A 26907-nucleotide genomic window follows, 5' to 3' on the forward strand; every position below is an offset into this window, starting at 1 on the left:
TCCACTCATTACTCAGTATCAGAAGTAGAGCTGCTGGAAGACGAAAACATCCCTGTTATTTGCAGGTTTGCCATGCTTTAGGAAAGCAAAGCAGACTTGCTGTGAATCATGGGGTTTCTTTATTTGCTGCTGCCTGGGTTTTTGGCAGCCGCGAGGAATTCACAGAAATATTCCTGCATCTCAAAAGCTTCAGACCCGCAGCAATGACCACCAGTCTGCTCCCAGGCCTCCTGTTTGCTGCACGCTCTTGTCTAACCAAGGACATCCTGGCAGCCCAGGGCCTGGCCCTGCTTTTGGCTTGGCTGCCCTGAGCTGGAGTTGGTCGGGATGCTGCAGAGGCAGTGAGCACGGACCAGGTCATTGCTTTACCCTTGCACCACCCTCAGAAAAACCCAACACAGAAGGGCCAAGCAAGCTTTGCATCACCTTCCCCATGAGCACGCTCAACTCAACTTCACTTTACACCTGTGGATGGGAAAACAACAACAAAAATTATTATTATTATTGTTTTTTGCCAGCTGTGCTCCTGCCGAGGGACCGTGCTGCTGCAGACGTGCCGGCACAGGAGACGAGCCCCGGCCAGCGGCAGGACCCACCTCCTCCCACCCGCTCCTCTATTTATTCTGCAGCCCGGCCGTGCGGCAGCGAGCTGCGAGCACACACGCACGGTCACGTAGGGCGTTTCGCAAGAGACAGCAGGCTTCTCCAGCAGCAGTAACTGGAGCACCTGCAATTTTCTGGCCGTAGCCTGGGAGCCCGATGACACAAACCACTCACCTCGAGTGACCTGCGGCTTCCTGGGCGAACACACGCATTTCAATTAGCTGAAAACCCTCTCTAATTGACTCCGGCTAGGCTGAGACGGGTTTTCTAGGGGATACTGCTTAGGAAAACCGCAGGTTTTTATATATATATATATATATATATATTTTTTTTTTTTTTTTCTTAGCAGGTTGCATCGAGTAAGAGCTGGAGCGGTCTGCTCCGAGCCACGACGCACTGCGGGGTCGGTCCCATCCCTGCTGCTGAGAGGTGCTGAGTCGCCAAACGGAGCCGCAGGATCAGACCCGGGGGCTCAGTTTTGAAGCAGACACTGCAAAAGTTTTTTTCCCCCCTCCATCCTTTGTTCCAAGCTAAGCACAAGTACCCCCAGACCACCAAAACTGATCGCATGTACCGACAAAGAGATGGGGAAACGTCAAGCTTTAAACATTTATTACTCAGATGATGCGTTTGATAGCATACAGTGGGTTTGGATGTTCTATAAACAAGACTGGATTGCCACAAAGAGTTATCAGCTCCCTTGTTTTAACAGTCTCTGAAATGCTGAAAACAATGAGTTTTTGTTTTCTCTAGTATGAAGATCTAGTCTTTATTCTCCCCAAAACCTGTCTTTTTTTTTTTTTTTTTTTTTTTTTTTTTTTAAGCAATTATTTTAACAAACATTATTAAATTAAAAATGTTGCTTTTTCAAATGCAAATAAATACATTAAAAAATGAATTGCTAGCATTAAATCCACGTTCTGCAGGACACCACAGCCCCGTTGGCCATCAACAGGACTTTGCAACCCTTAGAGTCGTTTCTCCTGAAAAATACTGCAAGTATCACCGGGACTGGCTAACAGCTAACACCAAGAAGAGCAAAATTTGTGTAAAGCCATAAAATACCCAGCAGGGAAATAAAAATCGTATTTCAGATTTTGAGAGGCTTCCAAGTGAGGGATGTTGTAAAAATAAGCAGGAAAATAAATCATAAGCTATTCTGACAAGTTTTCCTTCAAAGCCATCAATCATGCCAAGAATAGATACTAATTAATCTCCTTCGGGGGAAGAGGGGAACCAGGCAAATCACTTACTTTGCCTTTTTTCCCCCATTTTCATTTCACCTCCGTACAAAGGAGACTTCTCCATACAAGAGGGGGTCAAATCCCTCATGGGGAAACCAAGGAGGCTGCTTTGCGGGCAGCCAAAGCCTCCAGTTTGGCAGTGATTTGGCTGGGAAGGAGGGGACCGGGTGCTGGGAGCTCCGTGGGGAGCAGAGCCGGCGGCTCCGGGCATCACCACGTCCTTGCGCCGGCCCCAGGTTTGGCCTGACACAGATTTGGCCAAAGGAGGGTGTTTTGAACCCAAAACGCACTGCTGCCCCCATCTCTGCATCGCCTCGTCGGTGGCATCTTCCCTTCCCAACATGCGGGCTTCCCACTGAGGGACTGCAGGGATGCCAGCGGCAGCACGTAATTCCGGGGGAAAAAAAATACTTTTTTGGTCAACATCTAGATCCTCACGCACCAACAGAGTGACTGACGTAGTGACCAAGCGGTGAGTGGCTGGATGAACGGACCCGAACGGTGGAGACAGACGACAGACATGAAAAAGGACAGATTTCACAGGAAAACTCTTCCACGGGAGAAATCCCAGCGTTGGAGGGCAAAGCCGTGGGCCGAAGCTCCTCCGTGCTTTTCTGTTTTTCTTATCTTTTCTTCTTTTGCTACGTTCAGAGAACAGGCCCCAGGGGATGTGGAGCGGGAAGCAGGGAGGCTCTTCTGGTCTTCAAACAAAAAAACCAACAAAGCTTTCTTCTTCCCAAAGCCTAAAAGAGCAGCAGCACCTCCCTAGCCCCGGCTACCTCATTAATGCTTCCGACCGGCGGGGCCTAATTTACGCCGATCGACCGCGTGCAGCTCGCACGTCGGAGGCTGTCACGACACTAAAGGCCCCTTGACAAATTGTCCTCACCACGGGTAATTTCACTCCGTTTGCTCAATTTAAGCCCTCGCTCCCCCTCTGCTCCCCACACGCCTCTTGGCTGAGGCTGCGGCTGCTCCGGGGCTGCTGGCGGCGACTTTCTGGGCTCCCACCGACGTTCACACCTCCGCTCCCCGTGGGGCTGGGAAGGCTGAGAGCAAGGGCACGGCCCTCAGCAGGGACACCGACGGGCCTGATGCGGTGCAGCTTTGTGCTTACACCTCCCGGCCTCTCTGCTCTTCTGTGGCAGTGCTGACACGGCTGCCGGGCCTTCATCCCCAGCCCAGGTCGGTCTGTGCAGAGTTGGGCTGCTGAAGCTCCTCTTTCCAGCTCCTTTCCTCGTGCTGCACGTGTGGATTGGAAAATGTGCCTGCAGACACCCTCATGAAAAGTTCAAGTTGTGCCAAACCACACAGCCAGGACGCTCAGCTCCTGCACACATGCATGGGGAAGCCTCCTGCCCCTCGCACGCAGGCCGGCAGCTCCCTAAGGCACCCGAGATCGGGATGGCAACATGGGGTCGGGGCCTCCTCTGCTCCTCTCCCTCCTCACCAAAATGAGCACTGGCAGGGATTTCGTGTGGACATCATTGGCAGAGAAGCAAATAAGGAAACACCGAGTCCTGATGTCTGCTGGTCGCCGTTCACTTGCCATCCACGCTCGGGGCACTTCCATCTCCACTGGGCGAACGCCTCCCCAGATCCACCATCATCTTCCCATCTCCCCATCTCCCCATCTCCCCATCTCTCCCACCTCCCCATATCTCCCACCTCCCCATCTCCCCGCCTCCCCTCTCTCCCGCCTCCCCAGCACCATCCCAGCCACCCAGCACACAGCAAAGCGGGGTCCCCCCGCTCCCCGCCTCGCCCTGCTCCCTGCGGACACGCCACCCTGCGCTCGGGGACACGGCACCACTTACACCAGCCAGGGCACACAGCTGCCCCTGTACAATGCACACCTACAAATACTGGATAGGAAATGCAGCCAGTTAGAAGCCAGGCTCAAAACCTGTATTTTTGGCTTTTCATCGTTTTCCTCTTCTTTTTTTCCCCTTTTTTTTTTTTTTTTTGCCATGCACTTTTTGTCTTCTCTCTACTGGCTTCCCAGGAAGAACATCAAGTCTTCATTTCTCCATTGCCCTGTACATTACTAGGCCCAGCTACAATGGGCCTGGTTTTAAACGTATTATTACAACCATGACAGTAATTACAATAAAGCACTCTTTCAACGGAAACAAAAAAATTACAAAAAAAATAAGTGGGTTATAGTTTAGTGGATGGGGGATGCGGCGGCTTCGCCAGCCAGAGCAAGCAGCCGCAGCATCCCGCGTTTCTCGGAGCTCCCAGCTCAGGGCACAGGTTTTTCAGTTAATCTGCGAGGTTACTGGCAAGACAACTGTGGCTATGTTACTTCTACAGTGGCTTTTGGGCTCCTTAAAAATCCTCCTCCTACTTCAGCATCTTCGCGTAAACCATTTGTGAGCTCGCAGGAAGGAAGGCGTCACTTCCACGTCTCCGCACTGATCGCAATTGTCCGTTCACAATAAAATAAAATAAAATAAAATAGAATAAAATACAAATGACCAAGAAAAACAAAACCCAGTGCAAATAAGAAAGCCATCCTGCTCGCCGGTCGGCGTCCGAAGGGGCGGCGAGTAGACGGAGGGGAGGTGGGGGAGCAGAAAGTCGAAGACAAGAGGAGGGGGGGGAAAATAACGAAAGCTCCGCTTGACAAAAGCCGTCAATTACGAGCGTCTGGTGTAGTGTGTGTCGTGCTTTGTCCTCCCGGGACATCTGCTGCGTGCTGTCTCCTGCCAGTTGGCCAGGGCAAGCCGGGAGGACGGTGTGAAAACAATACTAGCCCCCACTCGGGCTCGCTTTTCCAACTCGCCGTCTTCTTTCTAAAGCCAAACAATAACCCGGCGGGATGCACTGCTGCTGGAGCAATGATTTCATAAAAGAAACCCTAAAACAAAAACACGGCAGGGAAGAGGGGTGGCACTTGGCGACACAGCTGAAAAGAAACATGCTTCTCCCTCCCCACCCCACGAACGTATTCTCGAGCATGCTGGGGTTTGTCTGCTTGGGTATTTAAATCAGAAAGGCGCTCGCCGGGCCGCGAGAGCCGGATCCCGCTAAGGTGCATGTCTCCTTCTCGCCCCTTCCCACCCCTCCCTGCCCTGCCCCTCAGGCTGTCAGTTTCTGGATTGTCTTGTTGTAGTACTGCGTGATGGTGGGCGTCAGCGGGTTCCAGTTGTTGGCGTGCAGCTCGATGACCTCCAGCAGGAGGGACCGCGTCAGCATGGACTCGGAGGGGCACAGCATCTTGTCGCGGGCGATGGCCAGCAGCTCCGTCATCATCTCGGGCAGCTGCTCCTCCAGCAGCCGCCCGGTGCTCTGCAGCTGTCGGGACAGAGGGGTCACAGGCGGCACGTTAAAGCGCGAGACGCCGCCACGGCTTGTGCTGCCGTTGTGTTTCGGGGGGGGGGGTGAGGGTGGAGGGGATCCTCCCGGGCAGCCAGGAGGGGAGGAAAGCTGCTCGGCGCCGCTCAAAGTGTGATGCGGGCAGGAGGGCAGCGGGACGCCAGCTGCAGGTGCTGCCGCGTCACAGCTTGCGGGCATGCACCGAGCCGACTCCAGCAGCAGCGAGGCAGTATCTATATAGTAGGGCTGTCCTCCAAAAATAAGCAATACGCAGCCTGCTCTTTTTTTTCACCCACATTTCATGCTCCCCCAGCTTTCCCCTGGCCTGAGCTGCTGCTGCTGGTGAGCTCTGCGATGCTGCCCAGAGCCGCGCGCTAAGGGCAAGGATTTCGAAAGCGCTTGTGCCGGGCTGCTGTAGGAGTGAGTGGTTCAGCTCCCACTGACTTCAAAGGCGGCAGCACCGGGTGCTTTTGAAAAATCCCACCTAAAAATCAAGCTATTGTCAAAACAAAGTGCGCGCTGTGATGTGGTATCCCTGCCTTTTACCTGCTCCCTCATTTACGCGCTGATTCACAGCTGTCAGTGACTCCCAGCCATTAATCTGACTAAGCAGGGCTCTCCTGCATGCATAACAAATCCTGCCTGCCCTTTGCACAGTGCCTGGGTCTGCAGTTCCACCCATCTCTACTCTTCTCTGAGGACGGCCAAGTGCTTTTAAAGCAGAGTAAGCCCCAGAAAACCCCACCTCAGAGCGGAGAGCACGAGGCCTCCATCACCTGAGGCTTGCAAGGCATCAGGGATTTGACGGAGAGTTCTCAGAAGTCCTGACCTTAGAAATGTAAACTCTCCTCTTCAGCCGCCTGCCGCTTTGCTGAATTTCAACCATCCAGCTGCAATTTTGCAGCCTACTTCAACCTCTCTCTGCAAGGCAAGCATCAGTCCCCACAGGCCAATCACTTCCAAAAAGTGAAGCTAATGAAACTTCGCAATTCCACTCATGCTATATTTGTGCCATCGTTTCTCTGCAAAGCTCTTTCTGAGCACACCAAGCCTCTCTGCGGGAGCCACCGCCACTGCACGAGCAAAGGCAGCATGATGGAGCCTTTGCTCCAATACAGGTGGTTTTGTGCTTAAAAATACCGCAGGGTGAGATCTGATGGAATCTGGACGAGATTCAAAGGAATCAAGATGATAGGAGTTATTTTTGTGGTGGGACCCCGGCGAGCAAATTTGGTTGCATCCATTCACAGGCATTGGATGCACAGTGACAGAGCCTCCCCTCTTATCCCATGGTGCTGCATTTGGGTGTAATGCGGCTGGGTGACGTGGCTCTGGGCTTGGGGACGTGCACAGGGACAGAAGGGGCAGAGCAACGAGGAGGGGCCGGTGGCATCAGGACTTCCCTACCTCCATGGAGCAGCAAAGCACGGCGTCCTCCTTCACGTCCTGAGATTGCAACAACTGCAAGAGAGAGGAGAGAGGGGGTGAGTGGAAATGCATGACCTCCTCCTCCCGCTGGATCTTTTAGATTAACAGCTTTCAGGAGACATTTCCATTAGTTTAACAATGCTTCTTTTTTATCCCCCCAGCAGGCAATGAGAAAATGCACTCGTTCCACGTACATGGCCAGGAAACACAGCCCTGGGATGACCGTACCCAGGCAGCAGGGCAGCCCTGTGGGAGGGCAGGGCTGCACTGGGCTCCTGCCCAAGGGCTGCCCGCCCACGGCCGAGCCTCCCGGTCTGGCTGGGACAGTCTCCCAACAGCCACGAAATCACCCGATGGCAGAGTGCGAACGTCCGGCGTTGTAATTAATACGTTGTAATTAAAACTGTGGTGTCTCAGGTGTAAATTTTTCTGCTGGAGCAATGCTGCTGGCTGAGAGCACGGGATTTTCCCTGGTCCCTTCTCACCATCTCATCCCCCGTCTGAGGTCTCAAAGCAGTGAGGGAGGATCTCCATCCACATTTTGGCATTTTATTGCCTACGTTTTCAGCTGCTTCCTCACATCAGGAACCAGCTCCAGGCCCTGCTCTGCTCTCTGTGAGCTTTGCATTGCAAACACTAGCTTGTAGACACAGACAGCTTTCAAGATAAAGCCCAAACGGTGCCGTAAGGTCAGACCATGACGGTGTGGGATGAGGGAAGATGCCTGTGCAGCTCCCAGCCTACCAGTTCCTTGCTGGGTGATGACATCTTCCAGGGGGCTGCTACCTCGCTCTCCCCTCCTGTTTCAGACCTGCGCTGAGGGGGCTGTGTCCCCCTGGCAACAGCAAAGCGCAGGAGCTCAGCCTGTCCGACCCCATGAAACCAGGGGCCATGAGCAAACCTGGTGCAAAACTGCTTATATTTTTGCTAGCACGTTTCTTCGTTGTCATCCTCACTTTGTCGTGCACACACAGACGCCGTTTCAGGCTCTCTGCTCACGCCACAGGAGATAAAGCACAGTTGTTTGGGTTGCTTTCCAAGCAGATGAGAGCTGAGATCCTCAGCTGGCCGATGCGGGGACCCGGGGCGTTGTGAACAACGCGCTATCGCGAGGTGGCTGACAAATCACAGGTGGTGGCATGCACTAAACGTGGAGAAAATGGAGAAAAATTGGGAAAACTGACTTCACTGGTGTCTGAAATTCATCAGGCATACTTGGGAGAAGCAGCTGGACTAATCACAGCTGCCCATGCACAACACGGCTCAGTGTAACGGGGTTTGCTCCAAAGTCACACTTCTGGGTTAACACTGCAGCTCTGCTGCTCAGCCTTAGTCGTCTCTCCTTCCCACTCATTTTTTCCTCTTTCCCTTCCTTTACAAATAAATGACATTTTGTTTACAGGCCCACAACCGCTGGAAAAAGCTAGGAAAAAAAGAGGTAATTCGAGGAATTCACATCGGTCTCAAAGTTTTGTCTTCACTCTCTTCTGCTTTCCGCAGGCAGCAGTTTGTTTGCTTTGAAGCCGATGTTTACGGCATCTGCCCGAGCGTGTGGCCCCGTCGGTTTTATCCCGCGTTAGCCAAAAGTCCAGCCAGGGCTCTGAATACAGGCAGCAGTTCCCCCAAGTTTATCTTCCTGCTGAGTTGTTTGGAAAAAGTTAGTTAAGCCCAAGCTGTATGCTCCGAGATAGGTTCTCACAAATAGTTCACAGGTTCTTTGCAAAAAAACATGAGATGACTTTAAACCCAACAAAATATATATATATATTGATCAGGGACAAATATAAACAGGCAGTAGCCCAGAAACACGCTCCTGGGGTGTTTAATGGAGACTGGCTTGTGAGCGTGGAATGGAGCAGGGCTGCAAGTTAACGTACACTCATCTCTCCTATGTTTGGTACTTGTTAGTTGTGAAATGTAATAAATTACAAACTTTGATGAGAATCCTATTTGGGACTCAGTCACTGATCACATAGTGAAGCACATAGCATGGAAATTAAAGCAAGAAATGTGGAGGTAAAGCAAGCTAACAGGAAGATGACTGCAGAAACTGACGCCCTCCTCCCATGGCTTCATGCAGACATACCCAGTCTGCAAATGAGGGGAAGATTTTCTGACTGCTGAGGCAATTAGGAAGGTCCCATGGAGGCCTGATTCCCGTCCTTCCTCTGCCGTGTTCTCCTCGGGCGGCCCTGATCTGCCCTGGTGGGATGTGGCCAGGAGAAGCTGCAGCTTCCCTTGAGCTTTCCTTGCCCCAGCTTCCCAGCCACGGGGCTGGGACACGCTTGCCTGCTTCAAAAAGTGGTCGTGTGTCAAAGACCGTCCGATGCGCAGCGGTTTGGCTAAGGGGGATATTTGCCTTATCTACCTGTGGCTGAAAGGAGACTGCAGCCAGATGTCACTTTGGGATGTCCCTGGGACAGCCAGGTCACAGCGGCCGGGCTGTGCCAGGACGGGCACTCCTCAGCTACCGGGGACACCACAGCCCCGCAGCCGTGGCTTGCGCATGGTCAAAACCCTACAATCATAACCTGATTTATATTTACTTAAAATACCTCACCGTAAACAGGCGGCACCTATTAGCTTAGCGCTGCCACATCGGAATTATTATTTATTTACGTATTTATAGCCGCTCCTCCCTGCTGCGGAGATGTGCCCGCGCCCCACCAGGTCTCTCTCCAGCAGGTTCCCACACCTTTCACAGAAACACGGAACCGTCCAGGTTGGAAGGGACCTCCAAGATCACCTCGTCCAACCTCTGGCCTAACAAATCTTTGGCAATCTTTTGCCCTGGCTTCCCAGCGCGGGCGAGGGAGCTGGGGAAGGAGCGCGAGGCAGAGGCAGCACAGGTGAGCGCTGCTCACACCGCTGGGCTCAGCCTGTAATCATCCCCCCGAGGCTCGGGCTGGCTGCGAGAAGGCTTCCCTTTGCTCTCCAGCCGGTTCCCCGTATCGGGCGAGCGAAAGAAGCAGTTCCTGCTGGAAAGCAGACAAAGAGTCTGCTCGATTTCCTAAGAGCGGAGGCTGCATGCCAGAATCTGCCCGGCCGGTCATATAATACCCAGCCTCGGTTGCGAAAGGCTTCTCACTTTTGTTGCTGGTGCCGGACTAACAGCTTTGCAGACATCTCTGCGGAGGGAGGGCTCCCGCTCCCGAATTTCTGCGTCCCGCTGGGCGATAGGTGCTAAATGTCTTTGTGAAAATAAACCTGAGGGGCTGTTCCTGGGAGTGCGAGGGGTAGCGGGGATTGCACGGGGTGTTCTTCCCCCAGTTCCTTCCTCCCCTCTGCTCCCAAGGGAAATGAGTCTTTGCGAAGGGACGTCCCATGGGATGGGCATGCAACAGTGCTCGAGGGGGCAAAGAGCCTCCAAAACTGCGGCTGGGCTTCAGCACAGAGGACTGGTTGGCTCCCCCCGCACAGCAATGGACTCGCACGCAGTCGGTGCAGACCACCAGGAGCAAGCCACGCTCCCCACTTACACATACCGCGATTATTTGGGTTCATTACCCACTTTCTCCAGAGGCAGACGGGGCCATGGAGAGGCTGAAGCGCTTCCGTGGCACTCCCACGCCACGAGCAGGACGGAGAACCTGCCTTGCAGCCCCTGCTTATCACCAAACCACGCAGGCTGTTCGTGCTCTGCAGCTCTCCCCACCGGGAAGGGCAGTGGGAGCAGCCGGACGCGCACGCTGTCCCCCGCAGCTGCAGCACCGTTCCTCCTGCGAGGCACGGCGCTAATTACGGGATGCGACAGCGCTTGCACAACGCTTGCCGCCCAGTGCCTCTTAGCGTGCGGTGTTCCGTGGGGCTGCGGCGATGACTCCGGTGTGAAAGCACCGAGAACCTTCCCACCCCCCGAAATATTCACCCAGAGCCGCGGGATGGCTGGGGCTTCTCGGAGAGAGGCGAGATGGTGGAGGAGACATCTCCTGGGAAGCAGTGACCACAGCAGGACCAGCACGGTGCAGATATGTGCTCTGCCCGTAGCAGCTGCTGGGGCCTCACGGCACCGGTGGGATACGGGTCAAGGTCTGGCAGCCCCCTCCTGGAAGGCCCACGTCCTGCTGGATGGATCCTGCTGGCAGCGAAAGCCTCCCGCAAATTAGGGGCTGCACTTCCCAGGCTCTCCGCAGAAAGACATCAATAGCAATTTGCTGCTTTTCCAGGGGCCCCTTATCGACCTACTGTCGCAAGTCCTTAAGGAAGATGCCTGCGATAAGATCCATGTGCCTCCTCTGCTGCTTTGCATAGGGAGAGCCACGCAGCTCGCGGAGCTGAAGGAGATTGCTACAGCTCCGGCTTTCTTATTGTCACTAGGCGCGGGGTGGTGAAAACAGCCAAGACTAGGGAAAATGCAGAGCACAAATGAGGGTGTGGGGGATGAGTAATTACTAACACTCTACCAGCAAGGCCAGTTTCAGGATTCCTACAATCTGCTCCCATCAGAAGTATCAGTTCCCCGATCCTGGTCATCAGAGTGTCAGCTGGGCTGATCCTGCACCCACCAACAAACTGTGCCAGTGACAATCTATGGGGCACCAAATGCCATGCAGGGCATATCCTGAGCTAGGCATGTCAGGCGAGTCCAGAATCTGGTGAAAAAACAAGTGAGCGCTTGGAAAGAGAAGACCTTTTGAAGGCCACTCTCACAAGCAGCATCTTCTCTGCTGAGCCATTTGATGCTGAGGTTACCCAAACGTGAAGTGTGTTTGGGGAACCCTTCCCTTATGGAGCTGATGGGGGGGATGCAGAAGGCACACTGCCTTTTTGCCCAGCCCCACTGCACTCTGAACAGCAGCAGAGGCTGAACGTGACTCGAGAAAACAAGAACAGCCACCCTAAAAGCTCAGCTTGTGGCCTCCGGGCTTGTTTTGGCGAGGTCTGCGTGAAGACAGGTAGCAGGTCCTGGGGCTCACCTCAGCAGGCCAGGCTGTGTCCACCCTGCTGTAGCTCAAGCTCACCATGTCCACACCATCCGTGGGGAGGGATAGCGGGATAACCCCAGCTCACGAGACACATCTCACCCAACTCTTTGCCACCTAGCTTTGAGCTGTCCACTGGAAGTGCTCCTTCTCTCCACATGTCCTTCTGGTCCTCCTCTCCACACATGCAGTGTAGGTTTCAAGCCCCCTGAAGGTGCACAAGGTGCCACCAGCCCTTGCATCTCATCTAGAGGTTCCTCTTCCCAACTCCCTGACAGGGACAGCCGGGTCTCAGCCCCTTAGAGAAGATGCAATTCACACTTGCTCTGTTAGGAAGAGGCCACCAGCACGGGGCACTGCTGGCCCCACAGGGACCTGCTCATGCTGGCATGGCTGCCGTGTCCACGGGAGGCTTTTCCCTAATGATTTGGGACAACTTGAAGGAATTGGCTTGGTGGCACCTACTTGTCTTACAGCGACGTGCTGCTTTTAGCTGAGGAGGAGACTTGTGTTCTCCTATTACCCAACCAGAACTCCCTGGGAGGATGGTAAGAAGAGATTAGTTTGTTTATTGCATCAAGTAAACCAAAATGTTGGTTATCCTCCTTGTCGGGTTCCTGAGGAACTCAAACAAGAGATACTTAACAGCAAATTGAATTAAGGCCAGAGGAACAAAACCCTGTACCCAGCCGTGGGAAACTCCTCCTACTCCTTTCCACTGCAGACAAGGGGAACCATGAAACATGACTCTCGCTCCCTGGATCTGGAACAGCAGAAGGGATTCCTACGAAGATGGAAACCATTAAAAGGCAATTACTGGAGACAATGACGAAGAAAATCTGGTCACTCACCAAGCCAGCCGGGGCAGTCCGGTGGCTCCCATTAGGCACCCAGGCTGGAGGTGGGGGCCCTCACTGCAGGACCACCGGGGCTGTGCGAGCGGGACCCCGAGGCGCGCGTGGACAGAGCCACCCAGCCTGCACGCGCGGGACACCGAGCCACCCAGACAGCCGGCTTCATCCTGCCTGTCTGAAGACATAATAACCCTGGGAGCAGAGGATGTGATCTCATCCCAAGGGTCCGGGGGAACACAAAACATGGAAAGAAACAGCGGCGAGACCATCGCGCTTGATTGCAGAGGGCTCCACCCTTGCCCGCCGGACGCTCTGCGCTTTCCTGGCTCTTCTGAGAGCGCATGGCGGCGGACGCAAATAGTTGTGTTTACATCCAGCTGGAAGAGCCTCGGCAGCTAACAATGCCGGGTACGGAGGGCGAAAGACAGAAACAAAGCCACGCGAGGAGGAGGGACCATCCGGTGAGATGGTATCTAGCTCTGTTCCTTCTCCGACGCAACCGCTTCCTCTGCCTTCTCCGTGGGTCCCCGAGAAATGAGGATGCTTCCACACCTCCCCTGTGGGGCGAGGGGACACTGGTGGCCCTGGCCATCCTCGGTGGCCTCAGCTCTGCCCTAAATGCAGCTCTGCCTGCAAAGCTGCTCCAAACCAGTGCAAGTCAGAGTAACTGTGATGGAAGGCTACATCGAGGAGGGAAAAGCCCAGGCTATGTGTTTGGGAGCACATTCTCTCCTTGGAAATTGTATCTCTGGCACGAGAGCCCTTCCTTGTTTAAAATATGCCACTGTGGTTTTCATGCTCACCGTCTAGGGACAAACAAGCCCCGTAGCTTTCTAAGAAAACAGGTTTCTGTGCTCAAAACACTGAGCTGAGCAGCAGGGCTCCACGGCATCACAAAGACCTTGTCAGTTTGGTGTCCCCGTCCCTTCTCAAGCAGCACCTGTCCTTGAGGTGAGATGTTTCACAAGATGCCCACCTCTGGCTTGCCTCTGGCCAAAGTGAGGGAGCATAAACTGGAAAAAAAAATATGATTTTCATCATGCCTAAAAGGCGTTTGTCCCCATGGTCTGAGGGGACAGCAGGGTGGGCACTGCGTGGGGACAAGGTCCAGCAAGGTGTCTCCTCTTGGGGCTCAGCTCAACGACCGGCACAGCTTTTTAGGGGTAATGACTGAACATTGATTTCCTCCTTTATCCCCACTCCCAGTTCCTCCTCCGCCAGGATTTATTTTATTTTCTCTGGTCAGGCCACGTGGAGCTGCCTGGGCAGCAGGGTGGCACAGGGTCAGGATCTGCCCTTCGTGGTGTATGATAGAGGCAGATCCTGTCTCGATCCCTGACTGGGAGCGTAATCTCAAAATCCTAGCATCTTATTATACTGTCAAAGACCCTTTTTCGACTCAAAAGCTTGATGCTTTTTAAGAAGTGAGAATGATTAAAATAAAAAAAAAAAAACCTCCATGTTAAAAGATACAATTTTCTTTCCCAAACAGCACCAGCCTCCAGCTCGTCTGGCTGCAGTCGGGAAGGTTTTTCCTCTCTCTTCCTCTGAAGGAGACAGTGAAAAGGCAGTGCCCTCTTGAAGTTCAGACGTTAATTACCGTGTTAGAATATTTTTCTAAATTACACAGCATGGCCCCAGGAGATAACAGGCACTGAGAGAAGGGAGGGGAGTGGATACCAGTCTGCATGCTGCACCGCAGACTCAGTCGTGGGGGAAAGGCAATTAGACAGGGAGTATTTATCCTCCCTGCACCACCACCCCGAGGCTTTCAGTTAGCAGCGCGTACCAAGGCAGGGAAGCGATGGGGCCGTGCCAGGGTTTTGAACGATGCTGAAACGGGCCCGTCTCTGCCAACCAGACTGGAGGCAGGAGACGCTCCTGCAGAGGAACAACTGTCCTGCCCGCCGCCAGCCTGCCCGCTCTGCTCCCCGCTGATTCACCGCGCCCGGACGCTGCCTCCAGCCCTCGGGGTGGGCAATGAGAACTGCCCGCGGGGCAGCTGGGTGCCCACGGGCCCCCGCTCAGCAGGGATGCTCGCGGTGACACGAGCCGGGGTGCCCTCCCAGCCCTGGCAGCAATAAGCGCCCCGGGATGGGGGGACCTCCACCGGATGGTCCTGCAGCCGCAGCCTCCCGCGCAAGCAGTTAGTTCTGCGGTTTAATTTGCCTGTGATGAGCTGCTTCCTGGGATCTGCTCTGAACCTGCCCCGACAGCCCCGTCTGATGCACCCACGGGTGCCAAGAGCGGGATGGTGCCGGAGCAGGGCTGCTCCCTGTCACCCCCGGCAAGTCCGTGATGGGGAAGACGCAATGGGAGAAAGGCAGAAAGGCACTTATGGGCCCACCAGACCCACCTCAGGCCCTGGAAAAACCATGGAGAAAGTCATCTTCAAAGGTATTTCTGGGCACGTGAGGGAGAAGAAGGAGACTGGCGTGGATGTGCCTCATCAGCTTGCTCACCCTCCGGATTTATGGATAAGGGAAGAGCAGGGATGTCTGTTCCCTTGATTTTAGCAAGGGTTTTGGCTCTGCCTCCCACAGATTCCCCTATCCCAGCGAGGACATTAGGGGTGGACAACCAGGTAAGTTAAAGACTGGCTGGATGGTTGGGCTCGGAGGGTTGTGGTCACGGGGTTACATCCCAACTCCACCTGGAGGCCAGCAATGAGGAGTGCCACCGGGTTTACCCCGGGACCTGCCCCGTTGAGCATCCTCATCAGTGGCGGAGGAGGTGAGCAGCGCACTCCTGCCACGTCTGCAGGTGACACCACGACAGGGGGACCACTCGGCGTGCTCGAGGCCCCGCCGCCCCGAGGGACCTCAGTGGGCCGGAGCGAGGAGTCGACAGGAACCTCGAGGAGTCAACGAGGAAAAATGCCAAGTCCTGCGCAGGGAATGAGCCCGGGGCAGGGGGAAGGGTCGGGATCGGGTTATTATGGGGTAGGAGGGGGACCCCAGTTGGCAAGGTGCCTCGAGGAAGCCCAGCACTATCACCGCCTGGCACCTCTCAGCTCGAAGTCCTGCAGGCCAGTTTTTCCACCTTCTCGCTCCGCTGCCATAGGCAACTGCTCGGGTTACCTGGATCTAAAGCCAGGTCCGTCTGCTGGATGGCGTCATAAAAATAAACAAGTACACCCAAAGCAGCACTCGGCACCGAGCAGCTCGGCGGGGAGCTGCTCCTGCTGGCAGGGGGCTGGCAGGAAGGTGGCAGCTCCCAGGCCCAGAGGCACCGCCTGGGTCGGAGGCCAAACAACATCCCGTTGAGGATGGGATGGAGACGAGGGAGAAGCCAAGCCTCCCGACACCACTCGTCCCTCCCGGCTCCTTACGCTGCCCTTTGGGGACGAGGCGGGGAGGGCAGCGAGCTGGGCTGCCCGCACCAACCCCACCGAGCACGCAGTCGTGGGCCAGATCCAGTCAGCAGCAGATGGTAAATGGCATTATTTATTATCTCGACTCAAAGGCTACAGGGACAAGTTTGGCGTGGGTTTGTGAATTAGACCAGAGCTGGGAGACGGCGGTGGGACATCCCTCTTGGTCAGGCCACCAAGTGGGGGAGTCAGGACAATTTCCTAAAAATGCTAAAAGCGTTTTCATCGAGGCAGACCATGGACCCAAGGCAGGATGTGGTCCTGGAGGACGTCCCCACTGCTCCTGCGTTAGGAGAGCCTGGGCAGCACAGCCTGGCCCCGGGGAGAGCCCTTCCCCGGGAACAACTCCCTCCTCCAGCTCTCTCCTGGTTCCCCTGGCCGTAGAAGGATGGACAGGAGGAAAGCTCTTTCTCTTATTTATGTTTAACCTCAACACCTTATTACCCTTTGCAAAGGCTCCCCAGATTTGATGGCTGCAATATCCTCTGGTTCTCACCCAAAAAGGGCTCTCCTTTCGGCACTCCCCAGCCGCCTGCAATGCCAGCCTGTGGGCTGGGCTCGGGAGACCCACTCCCCTTCTCCATCTTTAACCCCACACACCGTCGATCCAAAGCACCACACAAGCTCACTGGGCTCTCTCAAACCACTTTAAATTATGGCTGCATCCTCTTCTTACTTTTCTTGGCAAACCATCTTTGCCTAAAATCCCAATTTTGCCCCCGCTGTGAATACACCATCCTCTCTGCCCGCACTCCTCTTGCCCCCAAACCTCCCAGTGGTGAAAATGAAACACTTTTGGTTCCTGGGGGTTCAGCTCACGGGATGCCCTGTCCTCTCCTCGGGCACGGTGTTAATAAGCTTTTACTGGGGGGGAGAAAGGAAAGGAGCTGGTGAGAGGAAGTTTTGCAGGGGGAAGGGAAGAGGCATTCCTGCTGCAGTCGTCAGGCAACTTTCCCCTTCCTCTTGCTCACTCCCTTGCTGACCTTTGGCTCAGACTGCCAGAGCTATAAAGGAAAAGGGAAAAAAAAAGAGACAGAGAAACTAAAAAGCAAGAAGAGCTGAAAGGACAGGCAGAAGCAGAGATGTTATCTTGCCTCTGATAATGATTTATCGTCAAAGGATGGGTGGATGGAGGCAGGGAGAGCTAAGTGCAGCTGCAGCAGCGCAGAGGGAGCCACCGAGGAGGAAGGAATCAGGGGCTGCACATGGGGACGTGTGTGCTGATGAGCAGGAAGGGGAAAAACAAAAACAAAAACAAAAACAAAAACACAAAAAGCACTATTAGACCTCTCAAACCCATCCTGAAGCAATTGAGGGATGCCCACAGCTAGTAGCCAGTCCCAAAGCGGCCGAGCCACAAGGACCAGCCCAGCACATGCTTCATGAAACCGACCAGGGAACGTGTCCCAGGTGCCTGCTGAGCTCCAAAGATACCAACTGGTGTGCCGGCGCACCAGCACAGGAGAGCATCAGCCCACAGAAGGTGCCTGTCCCTCCTGCAGGACCTCATGGGCCGGGGACAGACCAAGCTGGGTTGTGCTGGCAGCCACCTCAGGGCACCTCTGGGTGCTGTTCTGGGCTGGCCCTGTGTGACACGGTTAGCTGAAATGGCAAAAACCAGCAGCGTCGGCACAAAAAGCCAGCCCTGAGCCATCGAACGGGAATGGCGAGAGTCAGGGTCCCAAGTGTATGCACGGCGTCTTGGTATAACCAGTAAAAAATATCCCCAGTATGTGAAATTTGCGTCCTCGAGAAAGATCATGAAAGCACGGCGAGGGCAGACAGGAGTTGGGAAAAATCCTGGCAGAATCAGAGCTGGGCTGTGTCACGGCTGTGATGGGAAGCGGGGGGGAATGGGGGCTCTGCCAGACGCCAGGATCTTCCCGATGACGTGACACATACTGCTGTGGGCAGAGATTTTGGGGAAGTTCCACTATTCTTAGCACCCCTCTCCCACCTCCTCCGCTAGATGTGTGTGCCTCATCACGATGCCCGGACACTTTCTCACTGTTACAGTCACTGTCTGTGAACTCTACCCACAGCATTACACGAAGGCAAGATGTTTATAGTGTGCTTGCATTCAGGGAAAACTTTCCATGCATGCAAAAAGTCATTACTGGCAATTTTTTCCCCTCTCCCTCTCCTTTCCTTGCCCAGGGTATAGAGGAGAACTTATTTTGCAGCGAGTTATTTATGGCCTGACAGAAGTGCTACTGACAATTTGAGGCTCACAGCTCCAACCCTGGGCGATGAGACAGACTTCCGCCTAAGAAAGTCCTCTGCCTCATTTTGTCTCCTCAGCAGGAGACAAAACCGACTTTAATACAGCATGGAGGAAAGTCCTCTCCTGCTCTTTTGAATGTCAACATTTGAGTTTCCTTTCCCATTTCTCCCCAGCGAGGTTTTTGCTCCCAGCTTGAACTATGCTCACCTCATCCAGCCCTGAAATGCCCCCAGCCCTGATGGCAGGGCTGGGTTTCTGCTGCATTAGGTGTTCCCCTGTGTCATTACTCCCTCTCTTTCCTCCCCTCAGTCTGTCTCAGCTATGACGTTGGCTTCACCTGCTTTTAAGAAGCTTTCTTAGCTCCTTTGGCGGGATTTGCAGCGGTGGGATTTGCAAAACTAAACGTTGGGTTTGCAATACCAACTGCTGGGCTTTGCAAACCCTTTGACAAAGGGATCCTGCATGTGCTGGAGCAGCTGCTTTTCTTTAACAGAATCACACCGGGCAGGAAGAGCCAAGTGTCCCTGCAGGCATCGGTACTTTTAGGGTGAGAAGTGTTCGTGTGGGTAAAGCAAACATCTGGGAATCACACAGCACGCATCTACGGATCACGGGCGCTGCAACTCAACGGCTTGTCCCGAAGGTGGAGAGGGAAAACCTCCGAAGGCATTACCTCCCTGAGGCAGGTATAGATGGGGCAGACGAGGACTCGGAAGGGCTCTCCGGTGCTGCTCCTCATGGTGCCGAAGACCTCGCAGAGGAAGGTGATGAACCCCAGCCAGCGCTCCACGTCCCGCTGCTGCAGCTCCTCCCGCATGGTGAAATCCTTCTGCAAGAGGGACAGAGACAACGGGCTGCATCAGCAAAACCGCATCGCCAGGGGAGAGGCAACGGCTGTCTAGATGGAGAATTAGGAGGAAATTGAAACTCAGGGTGGGGGGGGAGAAGACAGACAGACTGACTCTGTAGTAACAGCGGGGAGATTACTCAACGCCAGCGGAGTGGCTGGAATTTCAACACGGCCAAGCCACCAGAAGCAGGTACTGCAGAAACAACGCCAGCCTCTGCAGTGAGTGCCACGGCCTCCCCCTGCCCGGCCCTTCCCCTTGAATGGACCTGGGGACTCTTTGCCCTGTGCACAACCAAAATGGAATGAAAATGACCACAAGTGGCTCGAATGCAGTGCCTGGGGGATGCGACAGATGCCGGTGGCTTGGTGGTCCAGCAGCTCCGAGCTGGTGTCGGGCCGGGGGCTTCCCAATGCTCTGCCTGCTCCCTGGGGTCTCACAGACTCACAGCAGAGCCTGGCTGCCTGCCCGCCCAGCAGAAGATTAGGGGAGCACAGAGCTGATAGTAAAAGGTCACCCTGCTCCCGAGCTGATGGTTGCCATGACCAAGGATTACAAGGATGACGTGATTTATGGAGCCACACCGGGAGCGACCGAGCAAGGAGGCAGCTGCCTCCCCCACCAGTCCTCCAGCCAGGGAGGAAAAAAGGGTTTGCCCAAAAGCAGGGCATGAAAAGGGGTACGTGTGTGTTGGGAGCGTGTGGCAACGAGCAAGGAGGAACAGAGGAAAGCAAATAAAAGACTTTCCAGAGGGCACCACCACCACGTGGGATGGCACCAGTGTGCGCAGCGCTCGGAGCCGAGAGGTCTTCCCTGGGCTCTGAGTGATGCTGCGGAGCCTCCTGCAAGACATCCCACGTGAGCTCGCTTGTCTGTCTCCACAGTGACCTTTCCTTGGTATTAAAAATCAGTAGGCACTAAGCAGGGGAAAGTCAGAGAACAGGACAAGTTCGTTCTCAACAGCCCGTGTTCCCAGCACGGCTTGCACAACGTCTTAAATCCAGCAACCAAATAAATTACCCCGTATCTTTTTCATCTCAGTTTATTCCTACTGCCCGAGACAAAGGCTTTGCTGCTCCCAGTGCTCCAACCTGCAGCTGCACTCTGCGGAGCCAGAGGTATAAAGGCACCACACCAAAGACCGCTCTCAAGCCCCGGACGACACACGGGAGCCGTTCCTTTTGAAGCAAAGGGAAGTAAAGCAGCTACCAGCCAGGCAAACGTGCGATGATTATTTTCATGACACCACTGGGTGCATAGGAGATCCAAGAAAGGAGCTATTTATACGTTTCACTACAAAAGGAACAAAAAAAAATAGTAATATTTGCATATGCAGGAAAAAGACTTGTAAAATACCCGAGCCACTTATTAACCAAACAGTGATGACTAATTCCTCTCTACACCCATTTCTATAAGGCAATTGCCCAACAGTGTCTGCGACTGAAATCAACCTGCAGCCAAACACTGCTGGGTCTCCTCAGGCTCTCCGGGGGAGTTTGTGCAGCTCTTCCTTTCGTTACTCAGCAGATCCCAGGCTGGTGGCAGGGGAAAGATATTTGCCAGCTCAGGTTGTCACCCCAGGGTTATTGAATTGCTCATCCTGGAGTCTTCATTGGCATTTAATGGCCAAAAAAAACAAACAAACCAAAACCGAGGCTCTTCCTCGATGCCCTGAGACCTCCTCCCGTGCCCATACTCCAGCAGGGGCTGCCAAAAAAGTGCCTGGGCATCGCCTGTTTTGGGATCCCTGGTGCACACTGGGGAGTTCCTAGCTGCTCGGGATAACCACACCGGGCTTCAGGTGCATGAGCAGGAACAGGCAGGGGAAAAACCTCCCCGTGTGTGTGACAGTCCCTTCGTCACCCCTAGAAGCCACCGCGACAGAGGCTGCAAACTTTTGCTCCACGCCTTTTGCGAATACCCATGTGACTGCTACAGGAATGCTCCCAGCCCAAGAAAACAGTTTGATTTCCCTTTTGTGACATCCTCCCTTTCATTTCTTCATTGTGAACCCTTCCCCAGGGCTCTCCTGGAGGCCACGGCCGTGGGCACCAGCCTGGCAGCCTCCACCTGCCCCACGCTGTGCGAGCGCCTTTGCTCGCCACCAGTTATTTACGTGGCTCCGTCCACCGCCGAGGGAGGCACGCCGAGCATTTCAGTGACATGTCACCTCCGAACAACTTTATTTAATGCGGCGACGGCCACGTTGCCAGCGCCTCAACCCTCTCTGCAGCTGAATAATCTGAAACATCCGAGATGGAAACCTCGGCAGGGCAGAGCCGGGGACGACGGCAGCCTCCCGCAGCAGGCAAAGCGCAGGGAGAACGTTTTGGGTTTCATTAGCAAGGCTCTCACGCCGTGGAGAACAATTCAACCAGGTCCCCAAGGAGCTAGCCACTAAAAACCACTGAGCTGGACCAAGGCAGTGGGAGAAGGGAAGAGCCATGGGGCTGCACAAGTGGAGATAAAACCCACGTCCTGTGCTGCCACATCCAACCCACAGACCTCGGCACAGCTGAAGTGGAGCAAAACCCTTCAGAAACGGGCTGAACCCCGACGGCAGAGCTGCTGCCCTGCCCCGAGACCTTTATTTGCTCTGGAAATGCCTCCTGGAGTTATACAAAAATAACCTGTGGATTGGCCTGCCCCATGCTTAGGGGGTGAAGTCAGTGCAGTGAGCAAATTATCTTTCATCAGTTTGGCTGTATTTTTAAACATGAACTGTACTACTAATTTGGGGGTGCCCCGGCCCGTAGATAAGCTGAGTGCATTTACTGGATGACCTTCCTCCAGCGACTATAGTTTAAAATAAAATGTATTTATACCAGGTAGCAGGGCTGGCCTCGCTTCTCCGCCTGGTCTGGGAGAAGAGATCATTAGGAAACCATGGAGCAAGTGGGGGGATGCCAAGGAGACCTGTGAAGGGACTCAGGACAAGTTCTGGGCACAACCCAAAATGCTGAGCGCGTTCTTAATGTTGGGACCCTCCAAGCATGAGGGGTAGCCAGGGGTGGCCCAAGCCCATGCACTGAAAGGATGGGCACACCCTCGGACATGCCTTGCGTGGCAAGGAGTCCTGGAGCTGAAGCTCCTGCCGAGCTTCTGCCAGCAAGGGATGCAGAAAAAGTTGTTGACATGGGGCTTTCCGCTCCTGAACCCAAGTCAAAGCCCTCTCCTCACCTGGATGCACCTCATGCAATGCTATTGCTTCTTGTCCCAGGCATGGCATCTCCTAAAGACCTGAGGAGAGGAGAAAAGTCCCTCCTGTGCTCCTCTCTGGTGGGCAGCAGCGTCAGGCTGGACAAGGGGCAGCGCTGCCTTTTGACCATCGGACCTAAGCCCTTGCTCCAGCACCGACAGCTGCAGCCAAAACCCATCCCTGGGGGGTTTGCCACACTTTTTAAAGACGAGTCCCAAATAGCTCTGCCCCAGGGCTGGGCCCACCGACGCACGGCTGGCTGTGTCAGCAGCGAGCTCGAGGGCAAAAGTTTACCATGGGATAAAAATGAGAGTTAATTTAAGCATCACCACCTTCTGATGGAAAAAAAAAAAAAACACAAAAAACTACACATTTGGGCTTGTTGCTCTGTAAACACAGGGCTCTTCCTCTGGCAGCTTTGCTGTTTACTCAGTCATTGTCAAGGAGGCAGGAAATACTGAGTCAGAAAGGCTGTGCAAAAAGAAATATATAATGCCTGGGTATCGGCGATCGGCGCTATATAAAACGCCGGGAGAGGCTGTGCTAAATGCCTGGTCTTGCTGGCAACGTGCTGCAAAAGGCTGGAGCCTTAAGGGGCTGTGTGGAAAGGGCCCGAGAGAAATAAAACAGGTCCGAGGAGCTCCCAGACGTGACAGCAGCAGGGAGATGTCTGCTCCCTCCCAGAGAGGGATGCAATTCAAATAATTCTCGCATTTAGGTCCCGGCTTGGCTCGGGCTCTGGAGCAGAGCTTGGGTTTCTGGGGAATACAGCCCAGCTAGATGAAAGACAAAAAGAAAAGCAGAGCTCACAGCTTCCGAGCAGAGAGCAGGGCTTGGCAGGAGCAGCACAGGAGGCTGAGATTTATTTTCAGTCCTGCGTGGGCTCCCATCACCTCTGTACCCTGATTTCCCGGCTGGCAAGCGGGCACAATTTACTCATCTTCCTCTGCACAGCACTTTGGGGTGTGTGACTGAGACATGCAAACGGTAACATTATTATTGCTCCAACAAAGGAGCTATTGACATTTAAAGCAGGTAAACCCTTCAAATTACAGGTGACACTCTGCACCCAGCCTTGCGAAGGTCTGGGCTTCACCCAGCCATGAGGCATTTCACTCCCACGGGCTTTCATCACGGCGTTTCCTTGAGCTGGATCCGCAGCCCGGCGAGCACGCACCCATCTCTTCTCGGGCAGATTTGGCCACTTTGGCACGGGCAGCAAACAAAACCGGTGGCCTTCAGGGTGGACCTGGCTTCTTCTGAACTGAATGACAATTCTGCAAGACCAAAGATCCTGCAGCTGTTGGACAGATACATCTCGCAAGGCGGAAATTTTAAGTTTTTGCCTGTTCTTACTGTGGAAATACTGCTTATTCCTCCTGCATGGAACTGGGCAGGAAGGGGAAACGAGGGTCGGAAAACTCCCGGCTCTCCTGAAGGTTTGCTGGGAGATGCCAGGCAAGCTCCCAGCATCAGCAACATCCAGGAACTTTAAATTCCTCGTTTTGTGGGGTTCCTCTCCTGAGGCAGCAGATAACCACAGACTGCAGCCAACAGCGGCGGGGGGTACTTCCCATCTGCATACCCAAAACACCCCCGGCACCCCAAAATGAGGAGCTGAGGGGTCACTTGAAGCCCGTGCCCCCCGTCCCTCCGCCACCCCTCCTTCAGGGCCCAAACCTGAGACCTCCTGCCTGATGAGGGTGTCTCACGGCTGCCTCTGCGAGGCTCGCTGCTCCTCGGTTAATGATTAATTCAGCCAGGTTTTACAGCACCCCAGGGGGAGCCTAATAATGGCTTCGCAAACAGAGGAGCGATGCTGTTAATCCGGTAGTTGCTGGAGATCCTGGAGCACCGTCTGGGTGGATGCTGCGGGGTGAAGTAGCCCCGTCTGGCCAGGGGGAACAGCAAACAACATTTAGCAGATGTCCTGGTGTAAGCATCTTCTCCAGTGAGCCTCTGAGTGGACACACGGGCTGCACGAAGAAGGCAGAGCAGGGGGGAGGCAGCCCGAATGCATCCCACATCCTCTCCTTTCCTTTCATGGAGGGAGAAGAAGCAGCACTGAGATGCAGACGCCGTGTCCCAAGGGTCAACCGCACAGCATCCCATTGCGGCCACAAGACAGGAGCATCAAACCTCGCTACTGCAGGAGCATTTCTTCAGCCAGTTTTCAAGTGGGATAACTTGAAACAAGAGCACAAAGGCTCTGGAAGTGGATAGAGAGAAGAGGTGGGGGCACGCTGGGCGCCCCGATTGCTTCACCAGAGGGTGTTGGCCAACCCGTCCTCCAGCGGCACCCCGGTGTCAGAGCTGTTTTTCTCCTTACTTAATTTTCTCCGTCACCCTTCCTACCCAGCCCCTCTCTGGGTTAAGGCTGGGCTCACGGACCCCGGTGGGGTGCTAGCTCGGCTGGCTAACAGCAATTCGTCACTGCTGCTGCGAGCCCTGCTTCTGCCACAAGCCTGGACCTGGCTGGGACAGCCCATCTGCCTAAGGAAGGTCTGGGTGACGCTGAGACACCCAAATTAATGGACTTGTCATCAGAGCAGCCAGGGCACCCGTCTGACCTGACCCTGCAGGACAGCCCACGGCAATGCCCAGAGGAGGCAGCTCCCCTCCTCAGGCTTGCTCCCCCGGGATCCTTCGGAAGAGCCTTGCCATGCGTCTCAGTCCCCACTGCTCCACAGAACAAAATGATCGTAACTCCCCCCAGCAAGCATACAGGGACTGCACTGAGTTGCTGTTACGGATGGTTTGATGGGACTCCTCCAGCCCTCCTCCATGCAGGGGTGAGGCTGGAGCCCCAACGCCATCCCTGGCATCCGCTCAGGGGCCACTTCTGTGCCTGCAAAAACACCCATGTGGGTGTTTTTTTTTGGTCCAGCTGGAGCTTGCCAGCAGGCTGCATTCTTATTTTAAGCTCCACGCGTGCGATGTGGCCCCTTGATAATGCAGAGGTGCCAAGGAGTCTATGGGGACAGGCCAAGCCTGCAAAGAGAGCCACGAGCACTGCCAATGCCACCAAAGGGTAGGCGTGGGTGGGCGGCGGGGGCTCCTTGCCTGCCGTTCTGCTGTTTTGAGGCTTTTAGGACTTTCTGCCTCATGGATGCAACCAAAAGCCGAGCTGACCTCGTGGCATGAAGCCGTGAGTGTGATGCCGCGAGCAGCCTGCCTCACATCCAGCAAGCTGCGGCGCTCGGGCAGTTCGTGCCCTGCTCACAAAGCCCCAAAACCTCACCAGGTATGAGGGCTCGGGATCTCCCAATGGCCCCGTTCTCCCCAGACTGCCCCAAATCCATGCCGTAAAAATAAAAAATTGCGGAAAGGCTTGGGAGCCCAGGGGCAGCCGGCCAGCTTGGTCAGAGGATGGGATTTTCCCTCTGTCTGCCCAGAGCCTGAGCCACACGGCGAGGAGGGAAGTGGAGGGGACGGGGTTAACAGGCTCCCAGCCGGAGATATTCGAGGCACCCAGAGTTCGTGTAAAGTTTCATGCCGGGACCCTTTTCTAAATTCTTTTGGTCATGGGAGAAAACGCTGCAACTGTTTAGTCTGCAGGGAGGTGGTGGCTCTGGCCCAGCACGAGGACGTCGCTGAGCGTGCCAGGACCAACAAACCCCTTATCTCCTCTGCCACCCACTTTTCACCCATCTCTCGCTGCCACGGCCACGGGCATGGGCACAGCCCCGTGGTACCAGCACTGGGTCCTGCTGGCCAGGCTGCTCGGGGCTCCCTGGGATGGGGACGAGCCACATCCGACAGCCGCGGCCCCGAGCTGACATACCAGTCTGCTAAAAAGCATTGCCATCCAGCTCTGTTTACACAAAAAATCACAGAAAGTCTTTCTTAGGGGGTAATGTTTACAAATCCTTTGAAGACAGAGAGCTTCTACTACAGAAAATGTTGTTTTGGCTAACATTTTTTTAAAGGATGTAAAAGGATCGCTCCCTGAAGATGAACGTACCCTGCACACACTGCAAGCTGCCTGTCCGTGTGGGAAAAGCTGAGCTTATGGAAAGAGCCGGGCTGAAAAGCTGCAGGAAACATGAACTGCAACCCCCTCGGTCCCTCCAAACCTTCTTCCTTTACAGACACACTCATGACTGCACGGCACATTCTGCAGCGTAACACAGCGTCCCGGTGGAGCTTCTCTGTAAGACAGCAGGCAGCAGGGGCCGGGATGTTAGAGGGACGTGGGGCAGCACGCCTCATCCCTAGGAGCGAGGCACGAGCAGAGGTTTTGTCTCCCCAGCCCGGCACTATTCCCCTACCACCACGGCTTTGTGCTCTGCATCCAGTTTCAGTTCCTGGTGCTCCCGGACCGGAGGCGATACCGCTGCGCCGGGCTTCCAGCGCTGTTCCAAACGCTCCTCCCACCCCGTTAACGAAATAATGTGCAGAGCAAGTGTCATAAAAAGTAACTGAAGAAGACACAACCTGGAACACCTCTCACGCATCTCGTCCCTCACCTGCACGCACCACACGCCTGGTCCCACGGTCGCCCGTGGGGCTCGCAGGGGTGTCAGCTCGTCCTAGAGTGCTTTTGGGGGGACAGCAGGGCAGCTGGGTGAGAGGGGACAGGGCTGTCTTTGGGCTCGCCTGGCCCCAGAAGGAGCTGGCGAGCTCGAGTCCCCGCAGGCCGTCTGGGCTCGCACAGGCATTTGACCTCGGCTCGCCGCAAGCCTGCTCTCGCAAGGCAGGACAGGGTGGGCTGCAGGGTGACCCCCACGCAGGGCAATGCCTCACGGGGTGCTCACCCCGAGCCTCCATCCTGGGGGTGCAGAGCCACTGCTGCCGGCTTGAAGCCACCTCCCAGGCTCACCCCTGTTTTCTGTGTCCCCACTTTGAGTCCGGGGGGGACACAGAACAGGCACCAGGAGCAGGGATTTCC

The 26907-nt window shown here is 54.8% G+C and overlaps 1 protein-coding gene across 6 annotated transcripts in view; it reads right to left on the reverse strand.

The window, feature by feature from the left end:
• Positions 1–1193: 1193 nt before the first annotated feature.
• The window catches only part of CTIF (cap binding complex dependent translation initiation factor), a 127526-nt gene continuing 101812 nt past the window's right edge, over positions 1194–26907 (reverse strand). For all 6 annotated transcript variants that reach the window (XM_035309682.1, XM_035309683.1, XM_035309686.1 and 3 more), the window contains 3 exons: positions 18643–18798; positions 6576–6629; positions 1194–5147 (listed from right to left, as the gene is read on the reverse strand). In XM_035309682.1, coding sequence (XP_035165573.1) covers positions 4932–5147; positions 6576–6629; positions 18643–18798 — 426 coding nt within the window. In that variant the 3' untranslated portion in view covers positions 1194–4931. The remainder of the gene's footprint in view (positions 5148–6575; positions 6630–18642; positions 18799–26907) is intronic.

The sequence above is a fragment of the Oxyura jamaicensis genome, chromosome Z, assembly GCF_011077185.1.
Source record: "Oxyura jamaicensis isolate SHBP4307 breed ruddy duck chromosome Z, BPBGC_Ojam_1.0, whole genome shotgun sequence".
NCBI classification, from domain to species: domain Eukaryota; kingdom Metazoa; phylum Chordata; class Aves; order Anseriformes; family Anatidae; genus Oxyura; species Oxyura jamaicensis.